Below are 19126 nucleotides of genomic sequence, written 5' to 3'. Positions count from 1 at the left end.
TTTCGGGGGGTTCCCTAGTTCGTTTGTCTATAACCCCCCCGAATAAGAAGGAGGGGAAGAAGAAGAAGAAGAAGAAGGAGGTGTCTTATTAGACGAGGGCTCCACTCCCCTTTTTAAAAACCCTTTTTCCCCGGGGGAGAGAATGCGTGATTGCAAGCCAGTTACGATGGACTTCGAAATCGGTCGATTTGCTACAAATGGGTGTTTAAAGCGCATTAGCTTTTTGGGGCGTTGGTGTTCATGTTCAATCATAAAATCCAATCCAGTTTATATATTTAAATTGAAACTGCAATAAAATATATATATCTATATATATCTATATTGGAAGCAGAACTTACTAGGCCGGAAAAATGAGGATCTTGAATGCCGTCGCGACAATGGCGCATTGCGCCAATGAAGGGTATAAATCAGCCATAGAACATGATTGGAGCCACGGAGCTTGTGATTCCTGGTTGGATAATATGCAGAAAATCGTAAATGAGAAGATCTGCAGCCGGATTTCTCCAAATCTGAGGGCCCTTTTTCCCCTGTCGCATTCACATTCCAAGGGTTGGAGTTTGATGGAGGTTGAATGTTTGCACTGTTTGTAGGCCTAACTATAACTAACTAGTTAACTTAACTAGTTAATGTGGCTGATATAAGCCAAGGGTGTGTTTGGCTGTCCTGCAAACACAAGGCCCCCCTGATTGACTAGCTGGGAACGGCCTGGACGAAGTACTTGAGGACAAGCTGGCCCGAATCAACCCACAGGCGGACGCTTGAATTGGCGACAAGAGGATGGAGAGAGTATTCCCTTGAACACACGCCCGGTGGAATGACAAGACTGGAACGATAGACGTTACGTTTGATTAGTGGTAGAGCATTCATCTATCTGATTTGCGGGGGTCATCAAAAGCAGGAAGGAAGAAAGAGAAATAATGTGGAGCAGCCGTTGAGCGAATCTTCTCTCTTTCTTTGATACTGGGCTTTCACGGTGTCCTAAGGGGCTTCCTTCTCAGCGCATACCCGCCAAATTCAATCCCTGGAACACAGCCTCCTGATATTGCCCACACTCCCTACGGACATCAGCAACAACCTCAAAAGGGCGATCCGCGTGCTGAGGCGGCGGGATAAGAGGGACCGTTCTGGTAGCTTGGGTGGCCTGCGGTTGCGGTTGCGATCCATAACTATTTGCTGGGTTAGAGCAGTTCCATAGCACAGCTCCACGGTTTGCCTCCACGCCAGATGTATGCGAGGATATCCATATTATCCATAGATATATTTCACAATGGTTCGATCATCGGGAATTGCCAAATTCTCCCTAGCACTGGCTTTGGCATTTGCATTGGTTGCGCACGCTGATACCATTATTGACAAGTCAAGTTTTGGTCTTCATGGCAGGTATGTTCTATGCTTCACGCTGTCAACGGTCATCTCCTGTTGGATATCCAACTTGGGCTTCTCTGACAGAGACCTTTTTCCAGGATATCGGCGGACAAGCAGCTGATTCCCGGCTGGAAGATATATGGAACAGGACACATGCCTGTAAAGGTCCGTGGTGGCTTCTTTTTTTTTTTTTTTTTTTCTTTCTTTCTTTTCTTTTTTACAAGAAGGTGTTTTCAACTGTGAATGAGGTATACCTATTGATGCCTTGTTCAGCTGTCTGACCGGGTTATTTTGACACCCCCACATGCTGGCAATAAACGGGGTTCCCTATGGGCGGAGCAACCGTAAGTTACTCTTATCCAACTACCAAGGGGACTTCTTGAGGGATATTAACACGTTAGCAAGGCTTGACTCAGCGGAATGGACCGTCGATTTCGAATTTAGAGCCAACGGCGAGGAGAGAGGAAGTGGAAATCTCCAGCTGTGGTACGTGAAGGATGGACAGTCCAAGGCCTCCACAGCTTCCATATACACTGTTGGCCCCTTCGACGGATTTGCACTTGCAATTGATACGCACGGTGGAAGAGTAAGTGGAGAATACCAACCGAAAGATTGCATCTCTCCGCCGTTTCCCACTATGGGGCGAATCAGCTTGTGTTAACTTGTATGTTAGGGAGGCAGCATCCGGGGGTTTTTGAACAACGGTAATACGGATTATAAGAGCTCCAACGTTGACAGCCTAGCTTTTGGACGTTGTGACTACTCATATCGAAATCTTGGGCGTCTCTCTCATATTCAAATTCAGCAGACGAGATCTACTTTTGAAGTCCTGGTTGATAATAAGCGCTGCTTTGCTACGGAGAAGGTGATTTTGTTGAATTTCTTAGTATTATGTTTACTCTTTTCTTTCTAACTAACAGTCAACAGGTGGTTCTCCCGCCGGGAAACACATTTGGAATCACCGCAGCGTCAGCGGATACCCCAGATTCTTTCGAGATCTTTAAGTTCGCCTTGAGTGTACCCAATGCAGCGCAGGGGGACCAGTCATTCCAGCATCGCTCTTATGAAAACCAGCAAACGCCCAACGGAAATCAGAATGGAAACGGGAAGCAGCAACAGCAGCAGCAACAACAACAGCAACAACAACAACAACATGCCCCAAGAGCCGACACCAGCGCCTTCGAAGCCCGACTCAACGACCTAACGAACCGTTTCCAAACCCTAACAACAACCACTGAACGCCTCCTTAATGAAATGCAATCTTTATCCAGCAAACTCGACGAGCGCCACAAGGAAGTACTGAAAAAGTTAGCGCAAAACCGTGACCAGGTGAATACTATTGAACAGCGGATTCAGCGGATGGATAGATTGCTTGAGGGCGTGCAGAAGCAGTTTAAGCTGTCGCATTCCGGGGTTATTGAGCATTTGCAGTCAACTTCGAATCGTACGTATCGCTTCTTGCGCTGTTTCCCTCTATCCTTTTCCCTTAGAACTAGGTGTTTGAAGATTCTCGAACGTGACAACTAACCCCCTCTTTCTCAACAGAAATCCTCTCCTCCACGCCACGAATGGGATTCCTCATCTTCCTAATATTCGTGATTCAACTCGCCCTTGCCGGCTCGTATATCCTCTATAAACGCCGCCGTATCAACCTACCAAAGAAATTTTTGTAAAGGATAGAAATAGAAAAAATTCTTTTTTTTTCTTTTCTTGTTTATTCAAGAAGAAAGAACAACAGAAATTTAGATGGAAAACGTTCATGAAAAAGCAACCATACCATCAACTGTCCAACGGATATGATAATGGGAGGAATATGAAGTGGTCAAACTGCTAAAAGAAAAATATTTTTTCTTTGAAAGAAAATGAAAATTATTGATTGTCCAGGCATCAGAGAAAACGGAACAAAACAACAAACCATGTGTTGACATTACATTTCCTTACCCCCCCTTTCCCCTTTTACCTAGCAACATCTGCACCTATCTATCTCTTCTTCTCTTTTCCTTTCATGTTATACAGCATATCCTGCCACGTATACCCCCCACCTCTTCAACCTATCTGCTTACCGCTTTGCTCGAAATGTACTCTACCGCATCCCATATATCCATAACCATTTAACCCTGCACTCAGTTCAGCCTCGAGACTCACCCAGCCTTCCTTTGCTTTTGCATTGGCTGATGCCACTACGCGCGTATGCTCTTTTTCCGGCTTTGCCCCTTTCCGTCTCCACGCCCGTGCTTGCTTGCTTTGCTTCCCTTTTGTTTGCCCGCCTTTTTCCTCCCTCACATGTTTTCTCCAATGTCAGATACACTCTACCACCTCCACAATACTCCCTGCACATTACATCTTTTGTTATGCTCAACGTCTTCTTTTCTGCCCCTTGTCATCTGTTCCGCTCTGCGGTTATCGTCGTTGTCAATGCCATTTACTGTGTTATGCTATATATTGCCGCATGGTCCCGTGTCCACACTTTATTTTCGTACTGTTATACTACTCTATATCGTAGCCAAGTAGATTTTGGATGAAATGCCATCATAAATAACGACTGCACCAGTGTAAACCCATCCATCCAGCTGCTGCAAACCAAGCCACGCCCCTTCTAAGTTACGTTATTAGTTAGTTAACCCGAAAAAATAGACAGGGAATCTTTAGAAAAATCATAACCTATATTCTCCCTCCACCGCACCACCCCAAACGAAGCACACCATAAGAACAGAAACTTGAACTAGAAACGAAGCACGGAGAAAAGACAACCCGGCTCAAGACAAGAAAAGAAAACGAAAAAGAAAACAGCAGCCCCTCGAGCCCCACTGTAAGTTCCCTGCGCGACATTCCCGCGTTGCTAAGCTTCCTTCCATCGAAGCTCGGTGACATTAGCCACCAAGAACCGCCAAGCCGAAGTACCCCCTGTTCTCTTAAGTCTATGACGACACAGCTGGTCGATAAAAGGCAGAGGAGGATAAGAACAGTGGAATTCTATCCCCAGATTCCACGACCCCGTTCGATCTATTAGAAAGGAGAGGGGGGGGGGGGGGGGGGGGTATAAAAACCCTCATATCACACCATCAAACACGTAGACACAGAACATAGAGCCATATGGATGGCGATGTACTGCGTGAGACTTGTATGCATTTTCCTTGTGTGTTGCGAGGTTTGACTGACGAAAGGCAACAAGTCACACCTCGGCGTTCAGCGGTCTATATACAGGAAAATAAAGAGGCAAACATGGATAACAATTAGCAAGCCGTCTCAGCGGCGGATTCAGAGGAGAGAGAAAGAAAGAAGACGAAATCCTGGATGCAGACGTCCATGAAGAGCTGCGTAAACAAGACAAGACTTGAAAAATCGAACATGCTGACAAAGACGACTACAAGGAAATAGCCGCATATGGTTCGTGTCGATGGCTTTTACACAGCAATAAACCTGTGATACATGAAAAAAAGTGCTCAACTCTACCAGCGCCCGAATCGTTGACTCGTAGAAGAAGGATGGATGATGATTGACGTTGAATGAGTGCCGATAGGGCGCTGGTAAGGAAAAGAGAAGACAGGAAACAGTGAAAAAAATAAACATAAAATAACAAACTAACGCATATGCAATTCGCTTCAAAACCAACATGAAAGGGAGTTTATGGATTTGAGTTGTGAACTCCCCAAACACCTCTCCAAAAATAAAAATAAAACTCGACCCGTCAACACCCTTCCGCAAACCTAAAACAAGAATTCAAAACCAAGTGAGTTCTTATAACAAGATTCTCCAAGAAAAGCAAGGAAAAGAAACAAAAGAGCGCATCAAACACCAGCTAAACCCATATCCAGACTCCAAACTAAATGCATCCAAAAATAAATAAATAAATAAATAAATAAAAAGAAAAAAAGGCAGAAGAAGAATAAAAGACACCAATAACAATCTTGTACACTGGAACGAACCTTGGTTTAAAAAATATCAATTAAAAAATTGACAAAACCGGTTCCTTTCTCGATTCATTTTTGTTGTTGTTCGATCGTTCGTAATCGCCCCACGAAAGCATATTTGTCTACAAAATAAAAAAAGTAGCGACGATAGCGGCGGTGATGGCGATGGCGATGATAGCTGTGACGGCGATGGCGGCACGGGCGGAAGGTGAAGGGGCGGAGGCGGAAGCGGAGGCCCTAACGGAGGACGACTCCGTGGAATTGAAAGTGCTGGTGCACCGGGGCGAAAACGAACAAAACGAACAAGGCAGCGAAGGCCGCAACACCAGGATCCCCGAAAAGATGGCTGTGTGATCTGGATATCCTGCCAATCTATCACAGAAGCACAACCAGAGCCTATGGTTCGGTCAAATCAAGGTGAGGTGACAACGCTCCTGGGTGTGGGGGGGGGGAGGATCACACCAGAAAAACGATACCACGAAGGGGGCTCAGGAAATGGGATGCAGCGCGTGTGTAAATAATGGCAATTTTCACTCGAAGCAAGCTCAGCTAACTTTCCTCCAATCTCAGGCCAAACGACGATCCGAAATCATCTGTCCGGGTGAACCAATCAAGGGAACATAGTGTAAATAGAGAAAGAGTACTAGTTAGTTCGCATGACCCCAAGATTCCAAGCCCAGGATTCAATCAAAAACCGTAGCACTCAAGAATGTTATTTCTCCAACTTTCCTCAAATATATGGGGCAGTAAACTACGATCCGAAGACCATAGAGAACCGTCCAGATGAACCAGTCAAGGAACACAGGGAACGAGAAAGAGTACTAGTTGGTTAGTAGCATCCGAGACCCAAGGCCAGGATAATATTTCAACACCAAATCACTCAATTGCCGTTTCTCCAATTTTCCTCCCATCTCTGGAGCAGTAAACAAATGGATCCGAAGAACCAATAAAATACCGTTTGGGTGAACCAGTCAAGGAACACGGCGAATGGGGAAGAGTATTCACTGGAGAGTAGCGTCTGAGGTCAATGCGTTGAGACGCCGACCAACCAAATCCTGAATTGACCGGAGAATGTCCGTCTCCGAAAGCGATGTTTCATTGCGAATGCTCTCCGGCGCGTTCGCAACGAGCTGGGTAACCAACTGTGCAGCCCGCTCAGGGTACGCGAGCGCCCCGGACGACGGGGGACCAGCTGCGATGGCCTGAAGGGCCATGACTGCCAGATGCTCAGCCGGGGCCAAGAGGGACCATGCAGCTTTGGCAGCCGCATCTGCATCACCCAGTACTTCTGGGTCGGAGACCATTACAGCTTCCGACACATATCTAGAGGAGGATACATTTCCCTCCGGAACCTGAGCGGTCAAATCAGACCCAGGCGCCACCCGAAGAAGCTATAACCCGAGCTGTTTGTGTTGCAACAACTGCCAACGCTTGGGTTTCCGCGCGGTCGCTAGAGAGAAGTTAGCAATGTTTGACACTTGATAACAGAATCGGGAGGTGGAGGGGGCAGGGAAGGAGGATTAAGAAAAGTAGAAAAAACCATGTCATACCGTTTAACCCGACAGACAAAGTCTAAAATGAGGCCGCGTTCCGGTACCCGATACACCGTCCCGGACAGCTCTTCTTCGTTGAGGTTTTGTGCCTCGTTGTCGGTCGGCAACACCTCAACATCGACGAACCTAAAGTTCCTCGGACGACGGAGCTGTGCCAATCGCCCTCCCTCCAGGCCGTCCATGAGGTCCAGGTCGTGATCGATGTGGTTCGGGCATTTCCAATACAGGGCCGGGTTGTCACTCCCGGGCACCTGTGGAGGAGGATTGGGCAATGGAGGGTCCAGGCAATCCAGATGCCACGAACAAGGGCAGTAGTCGCACTGGATGATCATACGTCGCCCCCCGGACGTATGGCCGCACTTAGTGCAAGTGATCAATTTACCTTTGGCGTCAGTAAGCCTAAGATAGGCATTACCGTCCTCGAGCCGGCCAGTGCGATTCACTCTAGAGCGACTACTGCCCTTCGGAAGAGCAGGGACATGTTTGTATGTCCCATCTTCACCAGTGTCGGCTCCCTCAAAGTAGCTGCGGATGCCAGCTGGCAGCTCGTAGTTTCTAGAAGGTATCCCCTCCAAGTCTTCCAGCGCGGCACCCCAGAGACCCTTCGCATCACAAGCTGGACAGAACCACTGTCCCTCTGGTGGCGATTCTGGGTCCTCTGGGGGATCCAGGCAGGAGAAGTGGTAGGAGCTTACGCATCCATCGCAGCAGAGAAGCTGCCCACTGCCGCCACACGCATGGCAGAAGTCGATGTTATCCATCTCATCTGCCAGTCTGTAAGAGAAATCGAAATGTTAGCCTGGACAACAAACTAAATCATGAAATAAAAAGACAGGAAATCTGAAAAAAGAGATAAGAAAATACATACGCTACTGATTTCCGGGCTCTCTTTGGAACCAGCTCAGTTGTCAATGGAACTCCATCGTCCTCTCCACCCGACTCGAGGGCTTCTATTGACCTCTTGCTGCCAGTTGAAGTAGCAATCGAGGGAATGAGAAAGGCTGGCTCGTGAGCGACGGGCGTATCGGAGTCTCGGATGTTGCTCTCCGGCACTGAGATATCGGTGAAGGGCCTCGACAGTGCAGCGCGTTTGGCCGCAAGGGCCTCATCAGAGTACTCAGGGTCTACCAACCTATTCCGCTTTCGAGTCGCTGCGTCCTCTAGTGACGGAAAGATTGACCGAGATGATCTGATTACCTGCTGCCGTTTACCCTTAACACCTCGACCTCCTCTGCCTTTGGCGGGGGCAGCAGCACGACCGGTGGTCATTGCAGGGGCGAAGGTCTCAGCGTCCAGAGACTTCGCGGAGGAGAGAGACGAGGTGCTAATTGATGATTGGGTACGGGTCATCGCAGTGACGCCTTGGGCCTCGTAAGCTTGGACTTTTTTGTGTTCTTCTTGTTTAGCAGACTCTCGTACCAGGCTCTGATAGAGAGACCGCTCCTCTGGACCTTCCGGCTCACTCATAACGGCATCTAGAATGCCGAAAACGTATTTCTCCGTTCCGGTGAGTTCTTTGATGTGTCGCATCGCCGCAACGACTTTGGTATCGTTGAGTGCTTGAGCTCGTGCGATCACGGCATCCACGACTCGGAAAATCTGTTCCGGTTTGTGTTTCAGACTCAGCGGAGTATTGACAAGAAGAGATGGACGTGACTGGCCGCTGACAGGTGCGGCCTCCGCATTGGTGTTGGTGGTTTCCATTGTAGAGATTAGGGGATGTATAATTTGTGATTTGTTATTTGATAGTTCAAAGAGATCTCCAAACGGACTCTCGGATGGCCCGGCCTCTTCAGCAGAAGTTGTCGCAGCAGATGTAGATTTTACCGACTTACTACCTGTTTTCTTGGCTGGAACAGGAGTAGCGTTCGCAGTGGGTAGCAGACCGAGTTTTCGCTTTAAAGAGGTTGAAGGATACACTCCTAGCGGCGTATTGGGGGTCAGAGCAAAGGCCCTTGTCTTCTTCTTGGAATCTGTCTTGTAACTTGGAAGTGGAGGTGCTAGTGGAGGTTCAGCCCAGGGCTCATTCCATCGAAGGACCCGAGCTGGAGTATCCTGCTCTGTATATTCCGGGTCTGTAGGTTGCTGGTCTTGCTGCGATGCAGAAGAATTTGACGCCTGGCTGAGCAGGGGCTCTTGAGATTGGTCGGTCGGGACACTCGCGTCATGAATAGTTTTTCGTTGTTTCCGTGGTCTGGGTACCTCTGGAGCGGATGAAGAAGGTGCTGGTTCAGACGCTTCTAGCGAAGAGGAGGGGCGGCGAGAAGTGTTACGGGAAGTGTTGTGGGATGACCGTGTTCTGGGAGCCATTTGCAAAAATTGCAAGGCTCGCGACCAGGGTTCTTTAGCTGCGCCGCAGGACTTAGCTCAGGGACACCAAATAAAACAGATTGGAGGAACTCACAGGAAATAGATTCCTAAGCTGGCCACAAAAAGACAGCTTTTGTGGGTAGGAACCGTGGTGGGGCCGGCGAGTGCCTGGCGGGTGAGGGTTGGAAAGGGGAGAGGGTTGGAAGGGTTGAGAGCTTGGGCGAAGAAAACGTGCAAGATCAGAACAGCCAAGTCACACGATTCGAGGGGGGGGGAAGTGTGAGAACGGGGAGCAAATTAAGGCGCAACAACACCACACAGAAAAATAAAAAGGGTCAACAGCCAACTCTCTAATCTCGGGCCTGAAAGGGCGTAGAATTGTAGATCTTGTAGCGGCAGAGAGGGTGGAATATTTTATTTGACGGATTTTGATGTTGTGGAGGCTGTTTTGGAGGGGCAGGTCCTGTTCAGGGGCTCTCAACTCAGAGAGGAAGAGGAGAGTAAATCGAGGAGGTTTTTGGGAAAAAAAGTTTATGGTAGGGACAAAATTCCTCAGAGAGTAGGAATTCGCTAGAACAGCTGGATATACTGTTTTCTGGAGAGAAGCGGGAGTGAGATGTTTAATAACAAGAGAGAAGAGATGGTGGTGATGGCAAACGACAGGGAGAAACCCGCACACAACAGAGACAGTGATTCGTGCTTTTTTAAGAAAGATAACAGAGACCGCCTTGTGCAAGAGACACCTATAGAAGAATCTGACTGCTTCCTCTGGCCAGTCCCAGGTTATAAGCAAGAGAATCCCACAGTTGTGCTTGTGATAGGAGAAAGAAAGGTGGTGGTGGTGGTGGTGGTGAGAGATTTGGGTGTGTTTCGTGTGGGTTGTGTGGGAGAAAAGAGGAGATCAGCGGGAAAAGAGTGGCTTTTGCCTTGTGAGGCGGAAGTAATGTAGAGAACGAGAGATGAGAGATGTACAAGAAGGAGGATGATAGGAGAGGATGCAGACGCGAGAACCTCGAGTTGAAGTGATAGAGACTGAAGTTGAAGTGACAAGCTACAGATTCTACGAGAGAAAGACGTTGATGGAGGATTTGTTAGAGAAAGGAGGATAATGAGAGAGCGTGTGGTAGAAGAGAGGGTGGATGATTGGAGAAGCGTAAAACAGAGTGGATAGTGGCGTGAGTGAGAAGAAGATTTAAAGGAGGTAGAGAAGAGAGTTGGATGGAGAGAGGTTGGGGAGTAAGAGAAGTTGCTTGAGTCGAAGGTTGAAAAGGAGACGTTAAAGCTGAGAAAGTTGAGAAGGTGACAGCGTTAGGAAGAAAAAAAGAGAGAAAAGATATGAGAAAAGAGACGAAGAAGGGGGGGGGGGGGGGGGGGCCCAAACTCAACATCAGAAAAAAAGGGGGGGAGGGATGAAACCCACCCCCCACCTCAATAAACACCCCAATCCCGGGGAGGTAATGAAGGGATAACTACGCACACATTTCAGTTGAATAGGATTTCCTCCTTTTACTTTCCTTTTGACCTCCCATATTAAAATATCAGCAACACGAACCAACTCCACAAAGGGACAGTTGCCCAGATGTACTGGAGGGAGAGAGGAGAGAGGAGTGAGGGGGGATGGGGGATGGGTGAACGAAAATGATCCCAACAGAGACAGGCGGATGAGGAGAGAAGGGGAAAGTTCCGCATGAAATCCTTTTTATTCTACGAATCCGTATACGCCGTATAACTAAAGTATTCCGGCATAGAGAGAACATAGCTGCATTCGCTCCCTTGCTCTTGATCGGGAGGGGGAATCCGCTTCCTACTCTTGAATGTGTCTACGTATGTGTTCACCCGACTATCAGTCTCCTTGAAGATAAAAAATGGTTGTTGGAAACTGTCTCTAGGCGGGCGAACTTTGGACGACGCTTTGATTTACGCGGGGAGAGAGAGAGTGTAAGGGGATAAGGAGGTGTAGATTCCCAGGTATAATATAGGTACCTAGGTATAGGCATCCCACAGAGGGGGGGATAGGGGTGGGATACCTCTAGGCAGGTAAGAGGCACAAGGAAAGCTCCGGGGCATTAAAGGGGATGAAGGCATCTCTCACTCATGGATAGATATCACAAGCCAAAAAGGTTGAGACACATACAACAAGGAAGGGACTGACTGAACTACATTTGCATTGGATCTTTTTCTCCTTCAATAAGGTATATATGTATTATTTTTCTTTCTTTCTTTCTCTTGCTGGATATATCCAGATCCCACCAAGCCAGGTCAAGAAATAAGGGGAGGGGAGTTGGAATAGGATGGGATGGGATGGGGTAAAGAGACAGATATTGAGAAAGAGAAGAATCTCCTGTTCCAATCTTCCCACCGCCTGATATCTCCCCCCTTTTCCAAAACCTCCTTGACCTCCGTCTCTCCCAGTAACCTTTAAGAGAACCCCGAAGCATTTCCCCCACTCTAGGTTGGATGAGCCCAGCAACAACAGAAACAAGACGGGAAAGAACAAAATAAAAATAAAGGATAAAACTCCCCTTCTATTCAGTAGCAACCTGGTCCAGTTGTACATACATCGGCCTATCAATTAGACCATGCCAAACCAAAGGCGAAGCTGATGCCGACTGAGGGAAAAGAAGAAGCAGGACGCGCCACCCTACTCCTCGTCGCTAGACTCCTCTTCATCCTCAGCTGCATCAGCAGGAGCGTTGGCAGCAGCAGCCTTCTTGGCAGGCTTCTTCTTCTTCTTCTTGCTCTTCTTCGTCCCAGTGGACCGTGCCAACGGCCGCTCAAGGATCTTCAGAATCTCCTCGTCTGTAATCTTCTTGTCGGACTGGACCTTTGACAGGTCGAGAGGTGGAGGAGCTGCAACCCTCGTCAAGCCATTCTTGGTAATCACTGTAGAGGGTAGATAGGAAAATTAGCCAAAAAAGGAAAGAGAAAAAAAAATCAATCTCACCCCTGAAATACGTATCCCCCTGTCTCCACTTCAGGATACGGAATGAAAAACATACCAACGGTAGTTAATAACCTCGACACAGGCGACCCATCCGCCTCACCAGCTGGCTCATACTGCCTCACAACCCCGCCACGCACACACTCCACAACCCCAACCTTCCCCGCCTTCTCGTCCTCCAACTGCCTAAGACTAAACGGGAAAGTTCCAAACCTCCTCACAATCTCCGACAGCGTCTGCCTAGAACTAGGCCGCTTAAGAATATACGTCGTCGTCGTCCGCCGGTGCAGCGTAGGCCTATGCTCAAAATTCTTCACCTTGCCCGACCCCAACGAAAGCCCCACTTCAATCCCCCATGCCTCTCCAACTTCCGGCGATCCCTCCCCCTTAACCCCCGCGCCAGGCGCAATGATGATCTTCTTCTTCCCTTCAATCTCATTGTGCTCAAAGAGCCAACTAGTCGTATTCTCCACCAACGAACATCCATACGCCTTCGCAACCCTCTCCAACAAATTCGTCATAACAGCCTGCGTCGGCGGCTTGGCGGCCGCGGCCTGCTTCTTCTCCTCCTCAGAGCCACTGGCCAGCAGGCCCGGTGGCACCATCAGTCGCAGCAACAGCTCGTTCGCGTAGTAAGTCGCCAACAGCAGATCTGCCTTGCGGCCCGTGATGGTGCCATCGCCGGCACCGACGACGATGTTGTCGCAGACGATGGTGCCGAAGCCGTCGATTTGTGCGCCTAGCTGGATCTTGACGATTTCGCCAGCTTTCAGGGTTGTGGCGGCTTCCTCCGCGTCCGAGACCAGTGGGGTATACGGGGTGACGAATGAGCTTGGCGAGACGGTGGTTGGGTGGGAGATTCCTGGTGGGAAAACAAAAATAGGGAATATGAATAATTGGACGAATGATGCGTTTATATGAATGTATCCCGGGGTGTTTCCGGAGTTGTTGCCACTTGCATGTAGGGGTTCTCCCGTAGATGATGAATTGTGCACATACCCTTAGGGACTTTCTTGCCCTTGTAAACCTTGGAAACTTCCTCATCCAGGAGCTTATCACCCTTCTCGCATATCTCAACGATCTTTGCGCCCTCAACACACCATCCTATATTTAGCCTTGCGAAGTCAGCTTCCGGGGAGGGCAGTAGTAGATTGGCGTGTTCCTCCAGTGGGGATGCACTGGCCATCGCTGGGAGGCTCCTTTCTTTTCCATCCTTCCTTTCTTTCTCGCTTCCTTTTGTCTGTTGCGTGGGGAAGAAAGGGGACAAAAAGAGCAGAACATCTGCAGGTGACAATAAACGTTACAGAGAAAGGATGGGCGGGGGTCCACAGCACCTGTAACAGCCTCGAGGACTTTGTGCGAGATCTGCGCAGCAGTCTTGTACTTTGTCAAGGTATCCGGGTTGTTGAGAGTGTAGTCTGTTAGCAAAAATGGTGATCAATTTCTATTTTGCAGAGTAAATTATCAATGATGTAATTTCTAGCAGTCCACACACACCCGTGTCCTTTGCGGTGTAAGCAGCTTTTTAATATGCGCACAAAGGAATCGAACAACATAGAATATATACAAAATAGATAGGAAATAGAAAGAAAAACAGTGATGAATAAATATAGTAAATAATCCGATGCTAGCTGACAACAAGACTGCTGCAAAGTGCGGTTCTTGAAGTGCTCGACAACAGATGCTTGTGCGGAAACATTGTCGTAGGTTCGAATACACTCACCGATCTCAGTAGTAGAATCGACCATTGCGGGACGCGGGGGGTTCCTCGCAGTGGAATTGCGAGGGATAGAATCGAAGTCGGAGTTATATAATGTGTAGGAAGGGATACAAGGGGTGCAGTGTTGGATGGTTGGGAGTGTTAGGGTTTTGGGGAGGGGTGATATTTTGAGAGGGAGCGGGTTGTGGTGGGCAGCTCGTGTGTGCACATAGTTACCTTGGAGCAAGCCCGGAGAAAGATCTGTGTTTGTTTCAAAGGCAACTAGTAATTAACTTAACACACTTGTTAATGTGTGCGGGCCTGTTGAGTGGAAAGGAGAAGAACATCAAATCACCAAGAAGTCTGCCGTCCACCGTATGCATATACAGAACTAATGCACATGTACCTACATGCGCTAACAGAGTATTTATCTGTCTTATCTACAAGGACTGTTGCTGATGAATTCTTCATTGCAATGTCAAATACACAGGCAAAAAAGGTACCTAGAATAGATTGCGAACACCAGCATTTCACCACCCAACCCCAACCATCATCATCTTTGCTGGTAACTGTGGGTTGGTATTCGACGGTAATCTGGGAAACCGTTTCTTGGTTCAATTACGGGAAAACTGTGGAAATAGTAACCATACCGTATAAAATAAGTACCGGGTACACGCCAATAAGCGTATCATCCACGCTAAGACAACGTATCCGATACCTTAGTACGTCTCAGAAACAGCATCTAGTCACATGACTTTGTGATTGGTACATTTAACTGGAAGTGCGGAGAAGGACTGCTTACCGACTGCGACGGTAACGCCTCATCCATAACTGACTATCACGAACCGGTCATGCGCCATGGACGATTCGACGGAGAGTGGTGGTGTTATTTAAGCTACTGTTATTATGCATTAGCATGTTCCCCCGGATCGAGTGGACGAGAGCATCTTCCCCTCTTCCATCTGCGATCTCGACTCCTTAATGCCTTCGTGGAGACCTGGGATGAGTATCTCCCAACCATTGTTGATGGCCCACTGTCTGTAGATCTAGATACATACATATATTAGATATCTGAACCTCCTCCCTGAGGTAACACAATGAGAATATCCAACCCCTTACCCATCCGCATCCTAACCCACAACATCCGCTATGCCACCTCCGCTCCCTTCAAAGGAGAAAAGCCCTGGCCGTACCGCAAACAACCCCTCCTCAATGAACTCCACTACCACACCCGCCACAACCCGGAATCCTTCATCTGCCTCCAGGAAGTCCTCCACAGCCAACTCACCGACATCCTCTCAGGGCTAAACAGCAGTCCCACCAAACACTCTACAGGCTCCACAGGCACTGGCTCTGGCACTGGCACTGGTGCCTGTGCAAGCGCTGCTGGTGAATGGGCCTACATCGGCGTGGGCAGAGAGGATGGCAAGCAGGCCGGCGAATACTCACCCATCTTCTACCGCCCTTCCATCTGGGACCTGGAGTCGTTCAAAACAGTCTGGCTATCCGAGACACCCTCCGTGCCTTCGAAGGGCTGGGACGCCGCCTCACCCCGCCTAGTCACCATAGGCGTCTTCAAGCACCACGCGAGCCAGAAACGGGTGCTGGCCATGAGCACACATCTGGACGACCAGGGGTCCACGGCCCGATATCAAGCTGCAAAGCTAATCCTCAGCCAGATCAACGCGTATCTCTCGCAGGCCCAGCTGGCACGTCGGAACATCAACGGCGTGTTCCTTGCGGGCGATTTCAACAGCGAGGAGAATCAGGAGGCGTATATAGTGCTCACTGGCGCTGAGTCATCTCTGGTAGATGCCCATAAGGAGGTGGAGGAGTCGTTGCGGTATGGGAGCGTAAATACCTATACCGGGTTCGGGTATGAGGATGAGGGTCCAAAGAGGATTGACTATGTTCTTTTCGGCCCTGAGAGGGGCACTGCGAGCATGCCGTGGACTATTGAGGGGTATGCTGTGCTTCCTAATAAGTTTGATGACGGCGTGCTCAGTTCGGACCATCGGGCTGTTGTGGCCGATGCGGGGTTGATGTAGGAAGTTCTGGTGCTCAAAAAAATGCATCGTGTTTTACCCTTCTATCGTTTCCATAGACAATAACCTCCTCCTATTAGGTGTTCGTAAATACTCCCTCCCACGGTTTGTATACCTAGGTAAACAACCACATCACATGCCATTCCATAACATCTTTCCTCGAGAGTATAAAAGTAAGTCCGGGGAGCGCTTCTGCCACCGGCAGTATATTTTTCCGATCCCCTGCGCTGCTGACTCATCGCTCCCATCTCAGCCTCCTATTCAAACCGTCAAAAAACGATTTGCGACAAAAATGCGCAAAGCCGAACAAAAAGGACCAAAGGGGCAAATAGCGGTAGCAAGAAAGGACCTCGAGAGATTTCCAAGCCCAACCAATTTTGGGATCCCGACAAAAGCGCTGAGGTTTCGAGATTGCTACTAACTAGCTCCGTTAGAAACGCCCCGTTGAATAAACACCCAACTCGTGATTTTGCCCTGTTTGGGGGCTGGAGAATATACACCCAGAAGTTTACATACAACCATATAACACACGTCGTCCGTCATCGAAGGGTATGTTTTGTGTCGTTCCATTTAGCTTTTCCCCCATTTTGGTTTTTGGCTGTTTCTTCTCTCCATTGCCTCTTCTCCCCACTGGCTATGTGTTCCCTTTCCCTATCCTCGGCCCATGGGTCGTGACGTGAACGGACCTTCAATGATGGCGTCGTGGCCCGCCAGCATGGATTTTGCGTGTTGAATCTAATAGTGGTTTTCCTTGTGTCGAATTAATCTCTGCTCAGTTATTTTATTATACTTTGCTGACCATTGTTACCTTAGGGCCTTCGTGCGGCATCGCGGATAATGCTTTAATAGCTCCGCGTCTGGTCAAGTTGGCGAAAATCCGTCCCCACTAACCAATATCAGACGGGTGTCCAACGATACCCGCGGGCGTCGCAACCCTCTATATTCCTGAAACCGCGGCTCCGTCGCCATTAAAATGCCTTCTCCAGATACGCAGGAGGTTGCTGCCTCCGTTCAAGATGCTGAACCCCAAAGTCCTCTGCAAGATGCGACTGACCCAACGGAACATGACTTGCGGGCTGATCGGGAGGATCCCGTGACGACAAACGCGACCTTTAATGGACAAATTGTTAATGGCTCCGCTCCATTAGTGTCAGCTGAAGAGATAGAAGATGGACAAGGGGTGATACAATCATCTGAAACAACCAATGCGAATGCGCCCTCTGATTCCCATACCAGTTCTCCCAACCGACCCCAATCACCAAACTCTACTACACCACATTCAAACGGTGCTATCCTCAGTCGGAAACGATCTCGATCAGGTTCTATAATACGCTCTACATCCCCTCCACCACCAACTGCCCTCCCCGTCCGTACCCGCGAAACGGCAGCAGATAAAATATTACTCGAACAATATGTTCACCGTGAATTCCACCACTCTGCGATAATGGCTTGGAAAAATCCGTATCAGGAGCTTCTCCAACAGAAGCGCGCGGAAAGAGATTACTATCTATCCCTACAACCCGAGCGCCAAGAGAATCCGGGTGCAATATTCGGTTCCGGATATGAAGGGTTCGGAAACGCGCGAACAGATCTGAAATCACAACATCCCCAACTTCTCTATCCCATTAATCGAAGACGACCTGGTGGAAGGAAAGCAAAGGACATTCGCATCTCGCGGGATGATATGCTTACACAAGCAGAACAGCTTGAAGATTTGGTTCCCATCCGTCTAGATATCGATTGGGACAAGATTAAACTGCGAGACACATTTACCTGGAACCTCCATGACCGAGTCACTCCGCCAGATGTGTTTGCAGAAAAGTTGGTTGAGGACTTGGGCCTTCCTTTAGAATCTTGTGGACCATTAGTGCGCCAGATCTCTCAAAGCATCCAGGACCAGCTGGCAGACTTCTATCCTCAGGTATTTATTGAGGAGGAACCTCTAGACCCTCATCTACCCTACCACGCCTATAAAAATGACGAGATGCGTATCCTTGTCAAACTTAACATCACCATCGGCCAACAAACACTCGTCGACCAATTCGAATGGGAAATTAACAATCCACTTAATTCCTCCGAAGAGTTCGCCATCCAAATGACCAAAGATCTCTCTCTGCCAGGAGAATTCATGACAGCCATCGCCCATTCCATCAGAGAACAAATCCAACTATTTACCAAAAGCCTCTACATCCTCTCCCACCCCTTCGATGGCCGACCCATCGAAGATCCAGACCTCAAAGCCTCCTTCCAACCATCCCCCCTCCCCTCTCCCTTCCGCCCCTTCCAATCTGCCAAGGACTTCACCCCATACCTCTACGAGCTCAACGAGGCCGAACTCGAACGCACAGAAGTCTCCATATCGCGCGAACAGCGACGTCAAAAGCGCTCCGTCAACCGTCGTGGCGGCCCCGCCCTGCCCGATCTCAAAGACCGCCAACGCACCATTCGTACCATGGTTGTGTCGTCTGTCATACCGGGCGCGGCATCCTCGATCGAAGACAGCCGCCTCTTCAAGCGCTCAGGCACGAGCAGGAGTCGACGAGCAGCTGCCGGCCAGCGTGATGGGATGGATGATTCGGATGATTCGGACAGCGAAGAGTCTTCCGCAGATTCACCTGCCGTCTCGCATCTTTCGCAGGGCACACCTAGGACGAGAGGTATGCGTGGTGCAGCATCTGTTGCGCAGGCAGCTATGCGCGCCAACCTCGTACGCTCTGCCACGCCTGAAGTCACAAACCTGCACGAGTCGAGAAGCGCAGCGCGACGGAAGGATTATCGAGATGACAGCTCTGATATACCTGATAAACTCATTGTGAAGTTGAAGATTGGGCGGGATAAATTTCGGCAGTTTTTGAAGGATATGAAGAGTGGTGGTGGCCCTGGTGGTTCTGGTAGTTCTGGTGCGGGTACTAAAAGTAGGCCGTCGATCGCGACGGCATCGACGCCTTCGTCGGCTACAAAGGGCACGACGCATTCAAATACTACAACGCGCAGTTCGATGGGGCCCCCACAATCCCAGTCTTCATCTACTGTACCAGCGTCCAAAAAACCGACCGCATCACAACTTAATGGTGTTATAGATGCACCGACACCGCCCCAACCAGGTGTACCAGGGGTACGTATCTACGTTTACCCAACTAACAACCTAACCCCTTCAACCCCAAATCCCAACCCCACCTCTCCCAAAATCGTCTTAACCACACACCCCCCCCCCCCCCCCCAAAAATAAAACCAAACGCCCCCGTGTGTATTGCCACTAACCACACCATTTTCCAAAAAGCCCCCCCCCCCCACCTGGGTTG

General features: G+C 49.1%; 7 protein-coding genes across 7 annotated transcripts in view; 4 read left to right on the top strand and 3 right to left on the bottom strand.

Moving 5' to 3' along the window:
- Positions 1 to 386, bottom strand: part of PADG_11198 (dolichyl pyrophosphate Glc1Man9GlcNAc2 alpha-1,3-glucosyltransferase) — a gene marked incomplete at both ends in the record, with an annotated part of 1600 nt that extends 1214 nt beyond the window's left edge. The window contains one exon of the mRNA XM_010758491.1: positions 339 to 386. Within this exon, the coding sequence (XP_010756793.1) occupies positions 339 to 386 (48 nt within the window). The remainder of the gene's footprint in view (positions 1 to 338) is intronic.
- Positions 387 to 1267: 881 nt separating this feature from the next.
- Positions 1268 to 3038, top strand: PADG_01036 (uncharacterized protein; the record flags this gene model as incomplete). The annotated part of the gene is made up of 7 exons (XM_010758282.1): positions 1268 to 1380; positions 1464 to 1530; positions 1639 to 1709; positions 1771 to 1951; positions 2039 to 2230; positions 2293 to 2809; positions 2911 to 3038. 7 exons carry the CDS (start codon positions 1268 to 1270, stop codon positions 3036 to 3038), a joined length of 1269 nt encoding a protein of 422 aa, XP_010756584.1.
- Positions 3039 to 5435: 2397 nt separating this feature from the next.
- On the top strand, positions 5436 to 5900 carry PADG_01034 (uncharacterized protein; the record flags this gene model as incomplete). Its single annotated transcript, XM_010757791.1, has 3 exons — positions 5436 to 5624; positions 5658 to 5693; positions 5847 to 5900. The coding sequence occupies 3 exons, from the start codon at positions 5436 to 5438 to the stop codon at positions 5898 to 5900; spliced, it is 279 nt and encodes a 92-aa protein (XP_010756093.1).
- A 377-nt stretch (positions 5901 to 6277) lies between these two features.
- PADG_01033 (uncharacterized protein) lies at positions 6278 to 9139 on the bottom strand (the record flags this gene model as incomplete). Its single annotated transcript, XM_010757790.1, has 4 exons — positions 6278 to 6628; positions 6675 to 6726; positions 6827 to 7603; positions 7698 to 9139. 4 exons carry the CDS (start codon positions 9137 to 9139, stop codon positions 6278 to 6280), a joined length of 2622 nt encoding a protein of 873 aa, XP_010756092.1.
- A 2641-nt stretch (positions 9140 to 11780) lies between these two features.
- On the bottom strand, positions 11781 to 13266 carry PADG_01032 (DNA-binding protein, 42 kDa; the record flags this gene model as incomplete). The annotated part of the gene is made up of 3 exons (XM_010757789.1): positions 11781 to 12022; positions 12139 to 12942; positions 13080 to 13266. The coding sequence occupies 3 exons, from the start codon at positions 13264 to 13266 to the stop codon at positions 11781 to 11783; spliced, it is 1233 nt and encodes a 410-aa protein (XP_010756091.1).
- Positions 13267 to 14876: 1610 nt separating this feature from the next.
- On the top strand, positions 14877 to 15827 carry PADG_01031 (uncharacterized protein; the record flags this gene model as incomplete). Its single annotated transcript, XM_010758281.1, has 1 exon — positions 14877 to 15827. The coding sequence occupies one exon, from the start codon at positions 14877 to 14879 to the stop codon at positions 15825 to 15827; it is 951 nt and encodes a 316-aa protein (XP_010756583.1).
- Positions 15828 to 16797: 970 nt separating this feature from the next.
- Positions 16798 to 19053, top strand: PADG_11197 (uncharacterized protein; the record flags this gene model as incomplete). Its single annotated transcript, XM_010758490.1, has 1 exon — positions 16798 to 19053. The coding sequence occupies one exon, from the start codon at positions 16798 to 16800 to the stop codon at positions 19051 to 19053; it is 2256 nt and encodes a 751-aa protein (XP_010756792.1).
- Between the last annotated feature and the right edge of the window lie 73 nt (positions 19054 to 19126).

The sequence above is a fragment of the Paracoccidioides brasiliensis genome (genome assembly GCF_000150735.1).
Source record: "Paracoccidioides brasiliensis Pb18 unplaced genomic scaffold supercont2.1, whole genome shotgun sequence".
Classification (NCBI taxonomy): Eukaryota; Fungi; Ascomycota; class Eurotiomycetes; order Onygenales; family Ajellomycetaceae; genus Paracoccidioides; species Paracoccidioides brasiliensis.
Note: the sequence above shows the minus strand (reverse complement) of the source record. Positions and strands in the feature narration are given on the sequence as shown.